The sequence below is a fragment of the Acanthochromis polyacanthus genome, chromosome 20, assembly GCF_021347895.1.
Source record: "Acanthochromis polyacanthus isolate Apoly-LR-REF ecotype Palm Island chromosome 20, KAUST_Apoly_ChrSc, whole genome shotgun sequence".
Lineage (NCBI taxonomy): Eukaryota > Metazoa > Chordata > Actinopteri > Pomacentridae > Acanthochromis > Acanthochromis polyacanthus.
The window spans coordinates 26,142,134-26,165,657 of NC_067132.1; the positions used below are offsets into that span (position 1 = coordinate 26,142,134).

Consider the following 23,524-nt stretch of genomic DNA (forward strand, 5'->3'; position numbering starts at 1 on the left):
TTCACCCCTTGCCGACTTCTCTGTTCTCCTTTCCGATGAAACTCTGCCAGTTTCCTCTGGTCCAGCAGCAGAAGGGTTAAAGTACGTCAGGTTAAAGGCTGGTGAAGAGTGCTAATGAGTCTGTTATCTCTCTCTTTTTGTGTAATTACAACCACCACTGATAAGATTAAAATAGTAACCAGGAGCCTATGACTAAGAGCAGAGAAAGAAAAGAGTCCCGACAAGTAGAGTCAAGCAGCAATAACCTGAAAAACCACACCGCTGTCGAGGCCGGGATCGAGAAAAGTTAAATTATGATTGTTAGTTCTGAGTCAGTCGCCTGCTGCCACATAGAAAAGGTTCTTGTCAAGAACTAAAACACATTAGACAGTTGCTGTTAACTTGTCCTTATTTTGGTTTGATAATCGGTTATTGGGGACAGGTGTCATCGTGGGGATATTGTGCAACATATAGTTTGTTTTCGAATACGAATAAACCAAAACTCCATTCAGTTCAATTAGCTTGAATGGAGTTCGATTACGCAGGAAACATTGGGGTGATAAATAATCAATTATTAAGGGTATGTGGGGCACAAAGTCGGTTTTCGAATACAAATAAACCAGAATTTGTGATTTCCACCGTGTCTGCCAAACTCTTCTTTCGAATTCGGTATTTGGTTCAATTACGTAGAAAATTTTGACTTTTTGCTCAATATTTTGGTGTTATTTTTAGTTTTTCTACCTTAAAAAGATGTCGCCATCTTTACGTGAAACTTTGCTTCCTGACAGTCTCAAGAGGATCCAAACCACATAATTTTTAGCTTTATGTTGTTCTGACGTGGTTCATATTAATTAATTGTTTGCTGTTAAAAAATAACAGGACTTATAGAAGTACATTTCTGATCACATAACAAAACTGTGAGTAGCGACAAAAGAACACGCCCTAAAAGACTGAGGAATCACCTGATAGTAAATGATTAAATGATCGATATGTTTGTGGAAACAGAAATGATTAACGAATCGTTACTGAGTGGCGCCGCAGTCAGGACTCTGTAATATGAATCACGCTATTATGATTCGTTCATAAATATCAGGGAATCTTCTGACTGACCTCTAAACTACACGATAAAAACAGTCGACCCATTTATTCCTCTGAGCCGAATCATTTGTTCATCTTTCTGTCATTGATTGTTTAACTTCATTATTTCATGATTTTGTGGCCGTTTTTTACCCGTGGAATGACCCCCAACACAAAACAAACAAACTGTCACCAAATTCTCATTTAATCTCAAACCAGAATCAGAATCAAGAATTTATCTCTGAGCCTGAGGCTGTTCTCGGGTCATTTAAGGATCTTCTATCTTGGTCGTCTTTTGTTTTTTTTTTAGGTCTAACAGGCTGTGTCTCGTTTCTTTTAAAATTCTGTAAGAAATTCAGATCCTCAGTCAATCCACATTATAGCAGTAGCAGCTTTTTTTAAATGAGCCTATGTACTAAATTTTAAAAATATTTAGAATTATGAATTTATTTTTTGGCACATATCTTATCATGAAATGCACAAACTGTGAATAATGTTCACATTAACGATCTGTATTTTTATATGGTAATCCTTTTTTAAATAACATTTGATTGTATAATTGCACTGTTCAAATTACAGATAATATCAAGTAAAATCACAGGAAAAGAAAAAAAAGTAAAAAAAACACAAACAAATAAATGAATTCAAAAACTGAAAACAACAAACATATGTATCATGAGATGTAGAAGATATTTTACATTACTTAAATCAGCAAAAAATACAAGTATTTTACAGTTACTTACTGTTAATTGAAACAAAAAAAATGTATATTAAGGATTGACAAACTGTATCAGTGTCAAGTTTTTAGTTTTCAGTTGTTAAAAATGTTGTAGTTAAATTTTTAAACAGTTTTAGAACAGTTAAACTGTAAAAAAATACATTTTTTAAAAATAAAATCTTTCTTTTAAGGAAACCTTTCAGTTAAGTTTTCTTGAGTCTACTCTCGTAAAGAAAATAAAAGTTAATGTAAGTGGTTGCGCTGAAAATAGTATGAATTGTATTTTTTTTTTTAAAAAGTAATATAAATAAATAAATAAAATTCCACTATTTTTACTTTACTTAAATCAGCAAAAGCACCATTTTTTCATTTGGTATTTTAAATAATAATTATGTATATTAAGGAATAAAAAAGCACCTACAGATAGAAAAAGTATTAATGTACATCTTAACTGCTGCTTTCCTTGTGTTTCTGATTTGTTTTTGTTAGACTGTTTTTGGATTTTGATTCTTTAAATAGTTTTTTTCTGTTTTAGTTTTGTTACCTCTGCCAAGGAGGTTATGTGACACCCGGCGTCCATCTGTCCGTCTGTCTGTCTGTCTGTTAGCAAGATAACTCAAAAACTCCTGGGCAGATTCACATGAAATTTTGAGGGGATGTAGACTATGGTAAGAGGAAGAGCTGATTTAATTTTGGTGGCAATCCGGAAAGGATCCTGGATTCTGGATCACTTTGAATTTTTTAGTATGTTGTAGTATGTGGTCCAAAATATGACAAAAACATCATAGGTTAGTATGTCGTCCAACAAATTGGAACAAGGTGTCCAGATAGCTCAGCTGGTTAAGAAGGTGATTCATAAACAGAACTGTGTCAGAGAGGCAGGTTTGATTCCAGCTCATGATCCTTTACTGCATGGGTTTCCTGTTTTCCTCTCTGTCCTTGGCGGAAGTCTGCACTCTCTGAGTGCTTTTCTAGTTTGATTTAAATTTTATTTCCACTGTGACTTTTTCCCCAAAACCTCTCAGCTGCACCGACCACAAATGCTGTAACTCAAAAAATGCATTTGTGTCTTTATTACTCCACCAAGGAATGGTGGAGTAATGTAACGATCGGCGTACGTTTGTCTGTCTGTCTGTCTGTCTGTTAGCAACATTACTCAAAAACGGACTAATGGATTTGGATGAAATTTTCAGGGAAGGTCAGAAATGATACAAGGACCAAGTGATTAGATTTTGGCAGTGATGTGGCTCAGGATCCATGGATTTGTTAAAGATTTCTGTATCATTGCGAGATAGCGGTACAGTGTCACTGTAACTATGACGACAAGTAAACACTACATCAGCTGCCTGCTGAGGATCACATGATTGTGATCCTACTACAAATCCACCGCTGCAAACTTATCGGAAATGATACAAAGAACAATTGATTAAATTATGGGGATGTTTCCAATGTCAATTCCCGCCACCCGCTACATATTTAGGTCACGTGATTCAGTGTCCGGACATAACGTACACGTGCATAACACACGGCTGTGCTCAGCGCAAGGTCATTTTGCTTGTGGGTACATCTATAATAAATGTTGCTGTGATTTCTGCAACAACTTTTTCCAAGATTTCATCCATCAGGAATGATACAAGGACTGAGCAGCCTTGGAGGAGTACTGCGCTCTGAGTGCTTTCCTTGTTTTCTTGTTTCGTGATTGTTGCTGCGGGTTTGCTAGATTGTGTTTGGGATTATGTCTTCCAGAGGTGTAAGCTGAGGAAGGCACTAGGTGAGGCCGGATTAGACGCTATTCGCTGGGATTAAAACCTCCGCAGATCTTGTCGACCTTTAGTGGTTTGAGCTGCCTCCAGCGGCCTGGTTTTGCGTTCGGTGGAGGTGTGCGCTAACCTCACATAATCACACCAGGTGCCCGTTTTTTCATCGTCCCGCTGAGAAAATCCTGATTACTGACGGGTTTGTGTGTGTGCGACTGTTTGTAGGTTAGTGAAAGATTGCTGTGGCCATGGATAAGAAGATTAGGGTGGAATTAGTGTCATTCCTCTATCGCCGCGAGGAATGGATTCATATCGATTTTAATCAGGGATAGAACCGCAAAAACCGCCAGATAAAGCGGCGCGAGGACGAGGGGTGGATGGACGGCGTGGAGGGAAGATTCCCGGAGACGGCCGGGATGCAGCCGGACGGATCCGTGCTCCTGAGCCGCCAGCCGGGACACCAGGGAACCTGTGAAGGATGAAGCTGGACCTGCTGACCTGCCTGGCTCTGGCCGCCGCCGGCCTCGTCGCCATGGTGACCGGCGGCCGCACCTCCAACCGTCGGAAGCACAAGGAGGTTTTCCTGGGCGAGAACAGCAAGTTCAAGTTTGGAGGGTGAGAGTTTTTGCATCAAACTGAAAACAACACACAAGTTTAGCTCATTTTTCAGTTTGCATCTTAACTCTCTGAACCTGAAGCAGCTTCTGGATGTTTCTTTTCTGCTCCCGTCACAGTTTTTTTTTTCATTTGTGCAGTTTCTTGTATTTTACTTACTGCAGCTTTATAGATAAAGGATGGATCAGGTAATAATGTCAAACGCTATCCAATAATCTACTAAACTACTTAACTAATTCATTAAAAAAAAATTTCAGTAAACAGAAGCAAAGTTGATGTTGAAATTGATGCATTTTCTTCATAAAAATTACAGAGACATAACGTAACACAAAACAAGTTTGCATTTATTTGTGCAGTTTCTTGTGTTTTACTCACTGTAGCTTTATAGATAATGGATGGATCACATTATAATGTCAAATACAGGAAACAATCTAAACTAAAATGTGTGTTTAATCTGAAAATTTGCCCAAACACGTTAATTTATTTGCATTTATTCGTGCAGTTTCTTGTGTTTTATGTGCTGTAGCTTTCTAAAGAAATGTCTAAATGTGTGAAATGCTGCATAACAAAGGTTAAGCCTTTGAAAAAAGCAGTTTCTGTGCATTTCTACACACTTTTTTGACTCAGTTGCTTTAAATAGAACGAACTTTAGGGTTTTTATCTGTGTTTCTTGTCTTGTTTAGTCAGAAAATTTGGCCAAACACATTAATTTATCTATTTTTAAAGTGAATAGAATTAAAATTGACGTTGAAATTGCTGCATTTCTTTGGGAAAAATGACACCAACGCTCAAAACCTTACAGAAAACAAAGCAGCTTTGCATTTATTCATGCACTTTCTTTTGTTTTACTTGCTATAGCATTGTAAATAGGGCTAAATGTGCAAAATGCTGAGCAAAAAAGCTGTTTCTGTACGTTTTTGCACATTTTTTTTACTCAGTTACTTAAATTAGAATGAACTTCAGGATTTTTATGAGTATTTATTGTCTTGTTTAATCAGAAAATTTGCCCGAACACATTAATTTATATATTTTAAAAGCAAATAGAGGCAAAAATAATATTAAAACTGATGTTGTTTCTTTACAAAAATGACACAGACAAGCGAAACGAAATGACTTTGCATTTATTAGTGCAGTTTCTTGTGTTTTACTTCCTGTATATTTCTTTTAAAAAAAAGGCCTAAATGTGTAAAATGCTGCACAACAAAGCAGTTTCTGTACGTTTCTGCACATTTTCTTTACTCAGTTATTTAGATTAGAATGAATTTTACAGTTTTTATTTGCATTTATTGCCTTGTTTAGTCAGAAAATTTGCCCAAACACAATAATTTATGCATTTTAAAAGTAAATAGAAGCAAAAAATAATATTGAAACTGATGCTGTTTCTTCATAAAAACCACACAAAGTCACTTTACATTTATTAATGCAATTTCTCTTGTTTTACTTGGTGTAGCTTTCTAGATAAAGATTGAATGTGTAAAATGTTGCTCAGCAAAGGTAAACATTATAAAACAAAATAGTTTCTGAGTGTTTTCACACACGTGAACTCCTCAGTAATGTCATTTATTTCCGTTAAGTCCACATTTCTGACTTCTACAGTTTCCCACCATCATGATTCTGATATTTTCAAGATTCCAGACAATCTTGTTGACACAGTTATAAAAAGAAATCTGTACTGGCAGCATATAAAGGCCAAAATAAACCATCTGCAGGCGTCATCGTGGTAAATGATTGAAGGCCTGGATAGGTGAGACTGTTCTGATAAAAATCTAACAAGATGCAGCGTGTCGGGCCTTTAAAGTGACCGAGATAAGAGTTAATAGAATGAAAAACCCTGATAGTAGCAAAGAGCTCACAGGTTAAATGCTTTATCTGGATCTGAGTTGTTTTGGGAAAACAGAAAGGTCATCATGAGGGGTTTGGTTGCAGATCTTTAACTGATGATTGTTTCTGGGGAAGCTGTGATTTCACTTCTAATGAAGAAACCTCATAGTTGAGTCACTTTCACTTCCCTGTTCTACAAAAAAACCCACACAGCTCTGCTGGGAAGGAAATTTCACATCTGAGCTTTTCTTGTTTTCATTTGCTCCTGAATTAATGGAAATGTGTTGAAAAGTGATGGTTTCTTGGCTTCAAACTCCTCCAGGTGGATTATTTTAGCTTAAAAGGAGAAGAAACTGTTTTTGTTGCTCCCACTGGACGACTGACCGCTGCTGCTTTAACATATTTCAGGTTTTGGCTTAAAAAAATGGAAATGTGCACCTTAAATAGTGTTTTATTTGTTTAATGGAGAAAAAGAAGCAGCCAAGTTTCCAGAATGAATGAGTTCAGCTTCATGTCTGTACAGCTGACTGAAGCTCTTTTCAGTTTTGTGATCAGTAACGTAGTTTTACATTTAGTCTTCTAGACTTTGGTCACTTTATTTTTCCTCGTTGCTGCATTCAGACGGAGTGATGGGGTTTTTCCTGTCAGCATTTCCTGTTTCATGGTGAAACGTTGACATTCCGGGGACTGCAATTTCCACGTCCTCACACTTTTGCAGAGCATTTTGGAGACTTTTGATCACCCATGCCTGCTGTACATCCTGGCCAAATTTCAGCTGAATTGAAGTTACCCTGTTTGAGTTTAAAGCTTTTGAAAAGATCCAGAAATGACACTAAAATATGACACATAATTCAAAATGGCCGACTTCCTGTTGAATTTTGAGTACAGTTGTCGATTACATTTTTGTGCGTCTTGACGAGTTACTTTTGTGTATCAAATTTCATGACTAGGTTGTGAGACAAACTGGTCGTAGTAAATGTTTGAATGTTTCCAGGTGGCGCTATGGAGTCACTTTGGCTCACACCTTCGCAATTCCCATAAAATATCAAATTTTTCGCTGGTCATGATGTGTGTGCATATTTTCATGAGTTTTCGAGTATTTTTAGGGGTTCAAATTTGAGTTTCAAAAACAACGAGGAACGTTCTGTGAGCAACGTTCAAAAAATGTTTTCCAGATGTTATCGAAGCCTCAGAAGGCAGAACTTTCTTTTAAAAATGGATCAGTAATGTGACGTATTTACAAAAGTGGAACAATTAGCTGCTAATTCTTCAAGAAAAACCTTCCCGCAATGCAGAACACATTTGGAAAATGTTTTAAGAACACCCAACTGTTGTAAAGTGTCTTTAGCAAATGTTAGCGTTTGAGATTCTGGGAACTAATAAAAAGCGTCCTGTTGGAAACTTCGCTAGGGCTTTGCGGAACTTTCTCAGAACACCTTAGAACAAGAAAATCCAGCTGGAAAGGAAATTAAAGAGGTTGTTTTTGGACCTATATTGGTGCTAAAATGTGTGAAAAGTCTTCACAAATGACTTCACATTAGTCACAGTATGTTTTTATTCAACAGGACTTGTGTGTGAGATTTTCTGTTGCAGCTTTTACAGCAAATTAAGCGTAAAAATGCTCATTCGGTTGTGAAATTGCTGCCAGATTAGCAGAAATAACTGCAGGAAAAAAGTTGCAAATCACAACAATAACAATAAATCGTTCGCTTAGGATGTTGTATTAATAATAAAAACTCCATATCTGACCTTTTATTAGACTCTCAGCGTCAGTAAAACTCTGATCTTACCGCTAACAGCTGAACTCTGGCTGCCCTCTCTCTGTAGAAGTCATATTTTACTCCACAGCTGATGTTTGTGTTGGTATACAGAGATAAAATTACGACCTTGACACTGAAGCGACACAGTGACTCAAGTAAAACTAACTCTGGAGGTTTCTGCTTTCTAGGAAAAGCTGAAAACATTAAATAAAAACACCCACAATGCAATGACCCAGAAACGCAGGCAGCTAAAAGGAACTCAGACATTAATAAATGGTTATTAATAACAGTAATTCCCGTTGAACTTCTTGATTATTTCTGCACTAAATACCTGTAACATTAACCAGGGAGGCATTAAGCGTCACACAAGTCTTTGTCATGGTCAAGTCAAGTCAAGTCACATTTATTTATATAGCACATTTCATACGGCAAGCGCAGACTCAATGTGCTTAAGAACAAATAATTAAATAACAATAGAGGGTAGCAATAAAACAAACAGTTTTACGAGGTATTAAGATATAATATTAAAAGAAAAAGAAAAACAATAATAATAACATTAATTCCATAATAAAATGCTATCACCCAGCCAATCATTTTGAACCCAGTCAAAGGCTTGTGCAAAAAGATACGTTTTTAGTCTGCTTTTAAAAGAAGACACTGTTGTAGCAGACCTTAGTTCTTGAGGTAGAGAATTCCAGAGAGTGGGACCGTAGTGACTGAAAGCACCACGAGCAGATTTTGAGTTAATTCTTGGTATGATAAGAAGACTTTTACTGGATGATCTAAGGGATCTGTCCGGTATGTATTCAGTGAGCATGTCAACAACGTAGGAAGGAGCTAAACCATTCGTAGATTTATAAACAATAAGAAGTATTTTAAAATCGATTCTTTGTTTCACTGGAAGCCAGTGAAGAGAGGATAGAACAGGAGTGATGTGTTCATACCTCTTAGTTTTGGTTAAAATTCTGGCCGCAGCATTCTGAATAACCTGAAGTTTATGTAGTACTTGCTTTGTCAGTCCAGCAAAAAGTGCATTGCAATAATCTAATCTACTGGAGATAAAAGCATGAACCAGTCTTTCAGAGTCTGCTTGCGACAGAAAGCATTTTACTTTAGATATATTTCTAAGATGATAAAAGGCAGTCTTGGAGATATTAGCTATATGTTTCTGAAAGTTAAGATCAGCTTCTAAAATAACACCCAAGTTCTTGACAAGCTCACATGGTTTTACTGACAGAGGAGTTAACAAAGGGAGAATATGTTGCCTCAGAGCACTCGGACCAACTAAAAGAATCTCTGTTTTATCTTCATTCAGCTGTAAAAAGTTAGTTGCCATCCAATACTTAATATCTGTAATGCACTGAAGGAGGTCATTGACTGGACCCAAATTATTAGCAGTAACAGATACGTATAATTGTGTGTCGTCAGCATAAGACTGATATTGAATATTATGGTGCTGGATAATGGACCCAAGTGGTAACATATACAAATTGAAAAGCAGAGGACCAAGAATTGATCCTTGTGGGACTCCGTATTGAATGCTGACATTATCAGATTCATAGCTGCCGACCAAAACAGAGAAAGATCTACCACTTAGATATGATGAAAGCCAGTTAAGGACTGTGCCTCTGAGGCCCAAACACTGTTCAAGGCGTTGGAGTAAAATGACATGATCCACAGTATCAAAAGCTGCACTAAGGTCAAGAAGTAACAGAATAGAAACTTTATGGTTGTCTGTGTTAATTTTCAGATCATTGATAACTCTGACTAGGGCAGTTTCTGTACTATGATTATTTCTAAAACCAGACTGGTAAACATCAAACAGGCTATTATACGACAGATACCCAAGTAATTGTTGGTAAACAACCTTCTCCAGAATTTTCCCCAGGAATGGAAGGTTTGAAATTGGTCTGTAGTTCTCAACAGCAAATGGATCAAGGTTATTCTTTTTCAACAGAGGTGTTATAATAGCATGTTTGAGACATGAGGGGAAGATTCCAGACTCTAAGGAGGTATTTACAATTTTGAGTAAATCATCGACAATACAGTTAAAAACATCTTTAAACAACCTAGTGGGCATGAGATCAAGAGAGCAAGTTGCAGAGCTTAGCTGTTGCACAACTTCCTGTAGTTCACTGCACTGAATAGGAGTGAAGTTGGAAAGAGTGCTGGCACCATGGTACTGAGCGGAGGGAGAGTGATCAGGTCCACCAACAGAGGAAACTCCAATATTGTTCCTAATATTCAAGATTTTAGATTTGAAATGCAATGCAAATTCATTACATTTATCAGTACAGTGGAACTCAGTGGGCATTGATCTCGGAGGATTAATGAGTTTGTCAATTGTGCCAAAAGAAACTTAGAGTTATTAGAGTTGTCAGTAATGATTTGAGAAAAATAATGCTGTCTAGATAGTTTTATTTCTTTATTATAAGTACTGAGCGTATCCTTATAGATCTTACAGTCAACCTGCAATTTGGTCTTGCGCCACTTGCGCTCAGATTTGCGGCAGTCTCTTTTTAGAGCCCTCACTCTTTCCACATTCCTCCACGGTACTTTGATCTTGCCAGAAAATAATTTAGTTTTTATAGGTGCTATGTCATCCATAATTTCTGTTACTAATTGACTAAATTTATTGATCAAGTTGTCACAGGAAGACAAGGAAGACAGAGTAAAATCCAAGTTAAAATCAGTATATGGCCCAGATAACCTAGCACAGTTGGTATATTTAGCAATAAAACTATCAGATGTGTCAGCAGCAATGGTGCGTCTTTTGACTAGTTTTACACCAGGTATAATTTTGGTTTTCCAGACCACATTAAAGAAGATACAAAAGTGATCTGAGATCCCAACATCAAGGGCACACTCCAGGGCTATATCAAGACCTTTAGAAATAACCAGGTCAAGAGTGTGCCCCCGGTTATGAGTAGCCCCAGTGGTATGTTGTATGAGTTCAAATGAAGATAACAGCTCAATAAAATGGTTGGCAAAGCGATCGGTGTTACAATCAATATGAATGTTAAAATCCCCAAGAACAAGAATGGAGTCATATTCAACAGTAATTTGAGATAAAAGTTCACTAAATTCGGTTAGAAAGCCTTTTTGAGCCTTGGAGGACGATAAACAATGAGAAGAAGACATGGGTAATCAGATCGGATTGCCAAGGCTAAGTACTCAAAGGTAGAGTATGAACCCAATTGAATGCTTTTACATGATGGTGCCCCTTTACTCCCATGATGCTCTCTGCTTGCCAACACTGAACTACCAGTAGTTTATTTCCAGCTTCTTCTGCTTTGTTTATTACAGCCATGTAGCCTCTAGCGCCACCTCGTGTAGTCATTTAGTGTCTTTGTGGTTATTTTGTGGCATTTTATTGTCAGTTTGTGTCTCTGTTGTGTCTATAGTAATTTTGTGTTTCTTTGTAATCATTTTGTGTCTCTTTGTGGTCCTTTTGTGTCTCTTTTAGTCATTTTGTGTCTCTTTGTAGTCATTTTGTGTCTCTTTCTGTCATTTTGTTTCGCTTTGTAGTCATTTTGTGTCTCTTTGTGGTCATTTTGTGTCTCTTTCAGTCATTTTGTGTTTCTTTGTAGTCATTTTGTGTCTCTTTGTAGCCATTTTGTGTCTCTTTTAGTCGTTATTTGTCTCTTTGTAGTCAATTTGTGTCTCTTTGTAATCATTATATGTCTCTTCATAGCCATTTTGTGTCTCTTTTAGTCATTTTGTGTCTCTTTGTGATCATTTTGTGTCTCTTCATAGCCATTTTGTGTCTCTTTTAGTCATTTTGTGTCTCTTTGTGGTCATTTTGTGTCTCTTCATAGCCATTTTGTGTCTCTTTTAGTCATTTTGTGTCTCTTTGTGGTCATTTTGTGGTTTTTGTTGTCATTTTGTGTCTCTTTGAGAGATTTTTATTAGTTTCTGTGCTGCTAAATTATAAAACAAGAGCTCAGGGTTAAAATTGGGTCAGACTTTACGTGCTGTGTTGATTTTATTTAATTAAATTAGCTTGGGGACTGAGATTAGTATAAAATTAGTTTTCGGGGGGATTGTGTCGTGTGATTAAAGGTTAATTTGAGGGATTATGGAAAATGGGATTTGGCTCAAATTATGTGGCGACCTCGTGGCAACGTGGCGGCAAATGTGTCCCTGTTTGAGTGTTTTAAGGTGTGTGACTTTGAAAGAGGCTTTTTGTCAGCAGGGGAAATCGCTAACTGATTTATTTTACTGCCTCATGAGTGTGTGTTTGGCTCTAAAGTGTCGCTGTGTTCACACGCTGTATGTGCAGCTCTGATTACAGCTCCCTGGATGTCGTCTGGCCGGGGTTTCCCTGCTCCACCGTCACGTTTAGCAGTTTGTGTAGCTGCACTCTGTGTTTATTTCATGTTTTCTGACCACTGCAGGCGGTTGACAAGCCGTAAAAGACGTATGGTGACGTTAAAGCGGAGCCTGGAGCCTCAACTCTCTCAGTTAGCTCCGTTTACATTCTACATGAAATCCAGATGTTTTAATGTAACCAGATGTTTATTTGTGACAAATTGAGGCCATGTGAGAGTAATTTAACTGTCTCCATGACAACATCTGCACAGACACTGCAAGATGGAGGCTTTTTTAAATGCTGTGTGTGTCTTTGTAGGAGATTTGATTTTCTTTGTGGAAGTTGTTTGTCCGTTTATGGTAAATTTGTGTTTTTCTGTAGTCAGTTTGTATCCCTTTGTTGTCATTTTGTGTGACTTTGAAATCATTTTGTGTCACTGTGGTCATTTTGTGTCTCTTTATAGTGATTTTGTGTCTCTTTGGAGACGTTTTGTGCATTTTTATAGTCATTATGTGTCTCTTTGTAGTCATTTTGTGTTTCATTGGAGTCATTATGTGTCTTTTTACAGTCATTTTGTGTCTCTTTAAAGTCATTTTGTGTTTTTTGCTGTCAATTTGTTTTTCTTTATAGTCGATTTGTGTCTCTGTTTTCATTTTGTGTCACTTTGTGGTCATTTTGTAGTTTTTGTGTGGTCATTTTGTGTTTTTTCTGACCATTTATGTCTCTTTGTGTCTTTTTTAAAGTCATTTTATTTCTTTTATTGTCTTTTTTGTGGTTGTTTTATGTCTCTTGAATAGTTTGTTTCTTTGTGCTACATATAGGTCTGTATTAATTGTATTGCTCTGTATCTCTTTCTCGTGTTTTTGGAGCCATTTGTGACCTGTGTGTGTCTTGTGTCTCTTCGATTCTTTCTTTGTAGAAATTTGTTTTTCTACAGGTAGTTTGTTTGTGACACTTTTGTTTTCTCTTCTTAACTATAGTTAGGTTGTCTCTTTCGAGTAATTTAATGTTTATTTAGTCGGTAGATTGTGTGTTTTTTTGTAGGTAGTTTTGTGTCTCTTTGGAAACTTTTCATGATCAGATACAAAAAGCTAAGTTTTAGCTCGTAATAATTTTGATTTATAATGTTTCTCAGGAAGTAAAGTGATCCGTAAAATGGCAAGTTTGAATGAGTTCATCTGTTGCTGTGTACATAAACGTTGTGAACCAGTTCTGTCACAACGTGTGCTGTGTTTTAACGGGTTGTTTCTGAGGACGCGATGACTCACACAATGTTAAAGACTCATTCTGTGTTTAATCGACAGCCTGCAGCAGCACTCAGACTGGTTTCTGGAGCTAAATAGAACGTCTTGTGTGTCAGATGTGTTATTTGTTGATGGATGTGAACCACGTCTTTGATTAAAGTTACAGCTCTGACAGATGAGAGAACCACAAACTGTGTTTTCTAATCAAAACCTGCAATTACAGCATTAATATAATTAATCACTGTGTGTGTTGTTTCTACAGACGTATCGACTACAAGCTGAAGCGACAGGACAGCACCAAAACTCTGCTGATAAAAACTGAACAACTGCTGAGGATCGAGGAGCACGACTTCGCCATGAGGCCGGGCTTCGGAGGTGAGACGTACACAAACACACACAAACACACACCTATACACACAAACGTAGCCAAACACACACAGTCAAGCCGGCCGGCCCTCCAGGTTTGGTCCCTCATCCTGATGATTTAATCCACTCACTCACACGTCGCTTCAAACAGAAATCGCTCGTCGTCCCACGCTGATGATGCGTACGCTCTGATTTGATGATGCGACGACGGCCACTGGGTCACCCAGACAACGGATGTGTCGATCCAAATATCACCAACCCTGACCCAGATTACGCCACTGTGTGACAGCATGAGTGTTAGCGTGTGTGTGCGTGTGTGTGTGTGTGTGTGTGTGTGTGTGTGTGTGTGTGTGTGTGTGTGTGTGTGTGTGTGTGTGTGTGTGTGTGTGTGTGTGTGTGTGTGTGTGTGTGTGTGTGTGTGTGTGAGCATTAATGCATTTGAACCACAGTAGGACTCGGTGTGATCACTCATATGTGATTGTGTGTTTTCACAAAATAACAATTGTGCGTGTGTGTATCTTGTGTGTTTGGTTACAGTTGTGTGTTTGTGTTTCTGTGTGTGTCTGTATGTGTGTGCGCGCACATGTTTGGCTATTATTGTGTCTTTGTGTGCGTGTGTGTGTGTGGTTGTGTTTATGTGTGAGTCGGGGGGATCGTGTGCATTAATCTGGATTATATTCCAGGTCTGGAGCAGATGGAGGTTTGAAACAAACTGACGTCTGCAATAAAGATCATCAGACTATCAGACACACAACAATACACTCATTCAGATGCACGAGGCACAAACTGTTTCCGTGGAGAGCTCAGAAATCCTGGATTAAAAATTATATCAATATATGGAGAGAAAGCCGTTAAGGCGATAAATATTGCAGCTTTATTAGTAAATCTGTGTGTTTACATGAAGACATATTAAGGTGGGAAGTAACTGAGTGTGTTTGGTGTTTATATCAGCAGCATTCCACATGAGAGGACTGAGATCTTTATCCCACTACGGCTATCTGATGGCTGCAAATGCTGCTTGTTTGACAGACTCCCAAAATTATCTTTCGAGACTAAAACGGCTTCTTTATCAGGCTGCAAAGTTGTTTATTTCTGCTGTAAAGTTGGACATTTTAACCCTTAAAAAGCCGGGACTGAGTATACTCGGTTCACGCTTACTCGTACACACAGCCGAAACCGAACATCCTCGGCTGAACATGTGTGACTTGTTTATGATTGCTAATTAACATAAAATATGCACACACCCGTATGTTTGGTAAGATATAGACATTGGCCCCAAATGTGCTTATTTCAAACGATAAAGCCATATGAGCAGTTATAACGAAGCCGCAATTACGAAGCTCTTATCGGGGCCGCGTACCGGCCAAAATTCAAAATGGCGAAAGTCTACGACAATGTGACCTCTCAAGACTTGATCGATATTTTTATGGATTAGGTGGTTTTAGTATATGTTTTAGTACATGTACTTCTCCAGAAACATGGCCTTGTAAGGGTTAACAATAGGATCTGTGGGGATGAAGTCATTTTTAGAGGCAGCCTCTAGTGGACAGGTGAGGAACTGCACCTCAAAGGTTACCAGTTGTTTTTAACACAAAGTAGCAGCAAATAAGCACATTATAGTCTCATTCCATGTTGCAAAATGACTGTAAAAGCCGTTTCTTATGAGTATTTTGTGATTTCACCGCTTTTGGTTTAATTTTGTTAAGTTTAATTCTTAAATCCGGGGTTGTTTATCAATATTTCCATTTTAAAGCGGCAAATTCAGTCAGTAAGAGCTGCATTGTCCTTCTTTATATGCAGTTAAATGTTATTAACTCAGAATAATTAGTTTGTGTCTGCTTGAAAGGCTTCAGTTTAGCTCAAAATCTTGACTATTCATTTACATTCATCAAATTAAAATGTAAAACCTGAAGCTAGCAGGGGGCTGCACAGTGGAGTAGTGGTTAGCACTTTCACCTTGCATCTAGAAGATCCCGGTTTAAATCCCGGGGTGGGCCTGGGATCTTTCTGCATGGAGTTTGCATGTTCTCCCTGTGCATGCGTGGGTTTTCTCCGGGCACTCCGGCTTCCTCCCACAGTCCAAAAATATGCTGAGGTTAATTGATGACTCTAAATTGCCCGTAGGTGTGAATGTGAGTGTGATTGTGTGTCTGTAGCCGTCTCCATTGTTCCTCCATTCAAACAAATGAGGCTTAACTTTTGAGCCGTTTGCCGTCTGAGCGTGACTTTGGGTTAAAAGGTCAATTAAAAGAAACTGCTGCTGTCTGCTGGCAGGAGTCTGGACTGGAGCTGTGTCCTCCACCCACATCTTTGAGGTTTTTACCGTCATTATTTGCGCGACCACAATAGGCTGCGTGGCATGAAGATGTAAACACGAGTCTTTTTAAGTTCCACAATGCTGTCATTTCTCTGCTGATGACAGTCTCTTCCTTCCATTCTTCCAGTGATCTGATCTTATCCGTGCTCTTCTTCACTTTGAAACTTTTACTTTTAATCCAAATTGTAGTTTATTGTGCCGCTAATAACCACTTTTTTGGCTTCATCTAATTACTGTTTACCTCCTAGCGCAGTAAAATTACACTTTTTGAGCCCCCGATATAAATTTTTCTACTTCTAAACTGAGGTTTTTCTTCCCCATTTCTTAATGTTCAACCCCAGCACACAGCCCTGGCCTCCTTGCTGCCATCGTATCTCTCCGGTCTATATGGCTTGTTGGCGTCTCTGTGGTCCTGCCTGTCATTCTGGGTGGGACAACAAAAGCACCACTGTCTGCCCCACGGCCCTGCGGCATTTCCACGGGCTATAATTTCACATGGCGGGAAAATCTCAGCATTTTCCTCGCTCAGATAAGCCTATAGCTGCTGTGTGTTTTTCTCTGTGCGACGCTGAAGAATCAAAACTGCCCCCATCCTCAGATACCACCACAGAAATACGTCCGAGTGACATTTCTTTATTATTTACTGCACGTGTTGAGCGCTTGCAGTACTTTCTAAATCGAGGTCAACCTTTAACGGGTGACCGTAAACTTAAATGAACCCCTGCAAACCGCTCTAAACTTGCTTCCTTACCACCTCAGCCTTTCCACTTATGCAGATACCAGAATGCTTGGAAGTGATTTAATAGCAGGACTTGGACTGCTGGCATCCTGCCTCATGCTGGTGTACTTTGGCTGCAGCTTCGTAGTGTGGGAGCATAAAACAGAGGAGCAAGTTGTTGATAGCAGTTTGATTGCAGGTGTTTCTGCCCTCAGAGGGGTTTGACAACTTCTCAGACAAGGTAAAGCTGTTACTGACTTGTTGAAATCATTCGTCCATTCATTTTCTTCCACTTATCCGGGTTTGGGTCATGGAGGCAGCAGGTGTCCCTCCCCCCAGCTACGCTTTCCAGCTCTTCCTGGGGGATCCCGAGGTGTTCCCAGGCCAGATGAGATACATAATCCCTCTAGTGAGGTTTGCCTTCACTTGTAGTCAGAAGCTAACTGAAGATGTAGGATCGTGGATGCAGGTGGGCTTATCCTTAAAACCAATTCGTGTTGGTTTGCGACAGTCCACGTGATGTAAATTTCATCCTCTGCTGACTCTGTTAGGGTTCGCATTGATCTCTCTGCTGCCAGAAATTAGTGACTGTGTTTAAAACTAATTCTTTGTGAATGAGGAGAAACTATGTGAGTAGATGCTTCGTCACCTACACCTTCATAAATCAGCATTCAATTAAAGAGTTGTAATTGATAGATTTGCTGCAGGACTTTGGAGGTGCTTCGATGTGTCGTTCGTTGATGGTGCTGAAACACAAAGGGAAGTTCTAAATTCTCCAGATATCCTGTGTTTATTCTGTCATTTTAAAATCATTCCTGATCAGTTGTATGTACTATATTTATGCTCTGTTGCTTTTTTTCTACTGTTACTTGTGATTTCTTGGCATATTTTGCTGTTCAGTTTGTGGCTTTTATTGTTTTAAGCCTCATTTATTGTCATTTTTTGACACAGATACACACAAACGCATAAGAACAGATATTAAGATGCTTTTAGGATATTTACGGGACACTTAAATTAACTTTTAATCATGATTTCAACCCTTTTCAAGTATCGGATAGTTGATTTTCTCACTACGCTGACATGGCGTTTTTCAGCCTGACATTGTGCTTGCCTGTCTGTTTTTCTGAAATATATGTGAGAAACTTTAGGTGCTCAAGGCCACTATTGATTCACATTTTCTGTTGATGTTTCTAAATGATCTCCCCTTACAGTCAGCCTCGCAAAGCCTTGATTAGCTCCGTCGTTTTTCCAACCGCAGAGACGGGAGCGAGCTGAATTCCAGACGTGCTTGAGTCAGTGAAAAGCTGAGTCGTGGGCAGTGATTCACGGGAAAAATGCATCCAAACTGTGCAGCGAGGTTTTCCTGAAAGGTTAGCTGTGATGTAAAGCGCATATGACTTCCTGTAAATGTGCCCGAACACAGAAAACCACCGCTATGGTGTCGTAAAGGTCCCGTAAATACAGCGTGGGGGCGGCAGGCCTGCGGATATTTCAGTCCGATGCGAGCAGAGCTTTCATTGCATTACAGTGTTGGAGGCGTCACACATGGCTGCGCTCCGTCGGTATAGATTCTGTAGTGGTGTTGTCCAGAGAGTCACCTCTTAATCCCTTCACCTCTCACCTTCCCCCTCTGATGATTGCTGCCGACGGAGGCTCGGCCAAAACATTACGCTGCTTATGACTGCATGAATTGATCCATCTGCAGGGATTAAGCGGCTCGTTGCAAAACGCCGAGCACACAAACAATATTGGGCGAAAAAAAACGTGACCTCGAAGCTGCACAGGCCAGATTTTTGTGTGTTGTTAAGGTAAACCGACAGCAGCTCGCTCACAGAGAAGTCGATGCTTCACTCAGATAAAAGACCAGAGTTGAATTTAGGGATCTGCGGGACGATGATGAAGACATTTAGGAACATTTGCTGCCGTATTTCAGCTTTTAAGGACAGATGACGATGTAAAAGAAGTGTCAGTGTTGCTGCAACCTTCTCAGAGTTTACTTATTACTCCACCAAGGAACACGATCGTCATTGGTCTGTCTGTCTGTGTGTCTGTGTGTCTGTCTGTCTGTTAGCAACATTACTCAAAAACAGAATAACGGATTTGGATGAAATTTTCAGGGAAGGTCAGAAATGATAAAAGGACCAAGTGATTAGATTTTGGCAGTGATGCGGCTTGTAGTCTGGATCCACGGATTTGTTAAAGATTTCTGTATCATTGCGAGACAGCGGCACGGTGTCACTGTAACTATGACAACAAGTGAACACTACATCAGCTGCCTGCTGATGATCACATGATTGTAATCCTACTACAAGTCGACCACTGTGGACTTATTGGGACTTATCCATCGGAAATGATACAAGGTACAGTTAATTAAATTGTAGGGGTGTTTCTGAGTCCCTGCTACATATTTAGGTCACATGATTTGGTGACCGTAATGTTCGGTAATGTTGCCATGATTTCTGATCATCAGTAACTAATAAGCAAATGCTTAATTTCTGACAATGTCATGTGGGGGAATGTACAGCCTTGATGGAGGACTGCACTCTCTGAATGCTTTTCTAGTTTATTAAATTGTGTAACATTTTTTTGGCTGAATTCTGAGATTTTCAGACCTTAAGAAAGAGACCGGTCTAGTTTATCTCTAGTTTATCTGTGATATATCTCTAGTTTACTCCATTAATCTGGTTTAACTTCAGTGTCTGGAGTCACAATCGTCTGACATCCACCCCAAGAACCTCCCAGTAAACTCTGCTGAACTTCTTTTTTTTTTTTTTTTTTTAAAAAGCACTTTTGAAGAAATTTCAGCCAGAAATTTCCATACTTCACAACTAGAAAAACAGTCCAGTGATATATCCACATAGCCTGGTTTGTAACAGGCAGGTTTCTCAGGCTCAGTTTATTCTAAGCAACAGATAAAACCGTTTTTCCAACTTAATTAAAACCGGATATTTTTGGTTTCTAACTTCAGAGTGTCTTTAAACTTTTATTGGAGATTTGATCGTGAGGAGGCAGACAGGCGGTAAAGTTAGAGAGCTTCCATTATGTCAGGTTTTAATCGTATCTTCAATATATGCTGCATCTTGTTTTAAATGTTCCATCATCATCTCTAAGGTTAGGTTGACCTTGGCCTCCTTTTGCATGTTTCTGTCTATAAAACGCTTCCTCGTACCTTAAACATCCCCTGACTGGGTGCGACATGGGAAAAGGAAAGTAGTAAAGTAAGTGGAGGAGACTGAGTGACCTTCAGATTCAGGTTTTTCCCACAAACTGCAGCCGTTGTCATGGCAACGCAGACTTTTGACTCTGCTCCGCTGGTGGTTTTTAAGAGTTGCCGGGACAAAGCCGGCAGCAGCAGGAGGTTTATGGTCCTGGCTGTCAGATGAACTTCATTAAGTGAAGTGTTTATTGTGCTGCCGGTCTTCTAGCATTCAGGCCAAATTAACACACTTTGCTTCCTGAAAAAGACACATGCAGACACCTCAGAGGAAAACCTTTTATTTCTCGCCATCCTCGAGGGTGAAAACAGGAATGTAAGCCGGTAAACCAAGTCCAGACGGAGGTCACGAGCCGACCAGAGTGTGTCTGGGTTTGTGCACACTGAACCAGCAGACATGGTTTGGGTGATTTGCAGGATTTGCAAAAAAGTCTATAATGGTCCTTGAATGAATCATGTGGAAGGAAAATGAACCAAACCTCAAGCTTTAAGTCCAGCTGTTCCATCAAAACCACTTTATCCTGCGTGTTGCATTTAAAAAATTGCCAAAAATGTACCTTTGCACCAGAACCTGCACATTTTTCACACAGATCTGCACAGTTGAAGTGAGATGTTTCACCATGCTCAATGTATCTTGACATCTCTTCTCTGTAATCACATGCACGCAGATTTATTTTACAAAGTCCAATTCGTGCAAACTATTTTTGATGTTTTCTTTAAATATAAGACACGCAAAATAAAGTTAATTTGATGAATTATTTTGATTTTAAGCTCATATTTTGGCAAATTTTCAAGAAGAAACTGCACGTAACATACACACGTGGACAAAATTGTTGGTACCCCTCAGTTAAAGAAGGAAAAACCCACAATTCTCACTGAAATCACTTGAAACTCACAAAAGTAACAATAAATAAAAATTTATTGAAAATTAAATAATCAAAATCAGCCATCACTTTTGAATTGTTGATTAACATAATTATTTAAAAAAACAAACTAATGAAATAGGGCTGGACAAAAATGATGGTACCCATAACTTAATATTTTGTTGCACAACCTTTTGAGGCAATCACTGCAATTAAACGATTTCTGTATTTGTCAATGAGCGTTCTGCAGCTGTCAACAGGTATTTTGGCCCACTCCTCATGAGCAAACAGCTCCAGTTGTCTCAGGTTTGATGGGTGTCTTCTCCAAATGGCATGTTTCAGCTCCTTCCACATATGTTCAATGGGATTCAGATCTGGGCTCATAGAAGGCCACTTTAGAATAGTCCAACGCTTTTCTCTCAGCCATTCTTGGGTGTTTTTGGCTGTGTGTTTTGGATCGTTGTCCTGTTGGAAGACCCATGACCTGCGACTGAGACCAAGCTTTCTGACACTAGGCAGCACGTTTCTCTCCAGAATGCCTTGATAGTCTTCAGATTTCATCGTACCTTGCACACTTTCAAGACACCCTGTGCCAGATGCAGCAAAGCAGCCCCAAAACATTACTGAGCCTCCTCCATGTTTCACCGTAGGGACAGTGTTCTTTTCTTCGTATGCTTGGTTTTTGAGTCTATGAACATAGAGTTGATGTGCCTTACCAAAAAGCTCCAGTTTGGTCTCATCTGTCCAAAGGACATTCTCCCAGAAGCTTTGTGGCTTGTCAACATGCATTTTTGCAAATTCCAGTCTGGCTTTTTTATGAGTATTTTTCAGCAGTGGTGTCCTCCTTGGTCGTCTCCCATGAAGTCCACTTTGGCTCAAACAACGACGAATGGTGCGATCTGACACTGATGTACCTTGGCCTTGGAGTTCACCTTTAATTTCTTTGGAGGTTGCTCTGGGCTCTTTGGATACAATTCCAACGATCCGTCTCTTCAATTTGTCATCAATTTTCCTCTTGCGGCCACGTCCAGGGAGGTTGGCTACTGTCCCGTGGGTCTTGAACTTCTGAATAATATGAGCCACTGTTGTCACAGGAACTTCAAGCTGTTTAGAGATGGTCTTATAGCCTTTACCTTTAAGATGTTTGTCTATCATTTTTTTTCGGATGTCCTGGGACAATTCTCTCCTTCGCTTTCTGTTGTCCATGTTCAGTGTGGTACACACCTTTTCACCAAACAGCAGGGTGACTACTTGTCTCCCTTTAAATAGGCAGACTGACTGATTATGAGTTTGGAAACACCTGTGATGTCAATTAAATGACACACCTGAGTTAATCATGTCACTCTGGTCAAATAGTTTTCAATCTTTTATAGAGGTACCATCATTTTTGTCCAGCCCTGTTTCATTAGTTTGTTTTTTTAAATAATTATGTTAATCAACAATTCAAAAGTAATGGCTGTTTTTGATTATTTAATTTTCAATAAATTTTTATTTATTGTTACTTTTGTGAGTTTCAAGTGATTTCAGTGAGAATTGTGGGTTTTTCCTTCTTTAACTGAGGGGTACCAACAATTTTGTCCACGTGTGTATGACCAGTTCAAGGACTGATGGAAAGTAGAATTTTTTTATTTGTACTTTTTCTAATCACTTGACTTTTTTAAAGAGACCCCAACAACACGCATAATAAAACTGACACACAACATATCAAAAATAAGACACTAAGCAACCGAAAGGAGACAAAATTGTAACAAACAAGACACAAAACAAGAATGAGACGAAACAACTCAAACAAAAGACGAAGAAATAAAATAAATATTGAAGCAAAAAAAGCCACACAAACAAGATATGAAACAGAAAAGCTACAGTTAAAGTCACTGCTTCATTTTTCATTTTACAGTGCTTTCTTGTTTCAGTTCTTGATGAGTTTCTGCTTCATGTTGATTCATCACGATTACACTACCGTTCAAGTTTGGGGTCCTTATTTTCCAAAGAAAAGCATTTTTTCCAATGAAGATAACATTAAATGAATCATAAATCCAGTCTAGACATTGTAAATGTGGTAAATTACTATTCTAGCTGGAAACAGCTGATTTTTAATGGAATATCTACAAAGGGGTACAGAGGAACATTTCCAGCAACCATCACTCCTGTGTTCTAATGCTACATTGTGTTAGCTAATGGTGTTGAAAGACTCATTGATGATAGAAAACCCTTGTTCAGTTATGTTAGCACATGAATAAAAGTGTGAGTTTTCATGGAAAACATGAAATTGTCTGGGTGACCCCAAAGTTTTGAACGGTAGTGTATATGAACATCATTCCTGCATCTTCTGCTTTACCTGATCCCAGATCTGTTCTGCTGGATTCACATCTGTTGCCTGAACTTTCTCTTGAACCAGCTTCTTGCATCATCTTGATGTAGAAGACGGTAAACTGTGGTCGTAAACACGGTCGGGAGGAAAACTCACAGCGGCTGTGGCGTTCAAACAATGACTGTTGGCATTAAGGGCCTGAAGCGTCCAAGAAAACTGCCCACGATCCAAGCGCCTCAGCAGATTCCACATATTTCAATATCTAGTTCCGAGCTGCTTTAAATTAGTTCTTTAAATGCAGCTGAAACAACAGTTAGGATGTCAATCAGAAACTGGAAAGTGCAAATCATCAAACCGGGCTGCAGACGGGTCAACATTCCCCTCATTGTTTGACTTCTAGCATCATCTCTGAGGAGTTTAAAATCACTGTTGATGCTTGTGGTCGGAACAGG

At 39.0% G+C, this 23,524-nt stretch overlaps 1 protein-coding gene across 1 annotated transcript in view; it reads left to right on the forward strand.

Annotated features, from left to right (window-relative positions):
* Nucleotides 1-4,009: 4,009 nt before the first annotated feature.
* LOC110969117 (gamma-aminobutyric acid receptor subunit rho-3) overlaps nt 4,010-23,524 on the forward strand; it is a 31,433-nt gene continuing 11,918 nt past the window's right edge. The window contains 2 exon segments of the mRNA XM_051940761.1: nt 4,010-4,146; nt 13,546-13,665. Coding sequence (XP_051796721.1) covers nt 4,010-4,146; nt 13,546-13,665 — 257 coding nt within the window.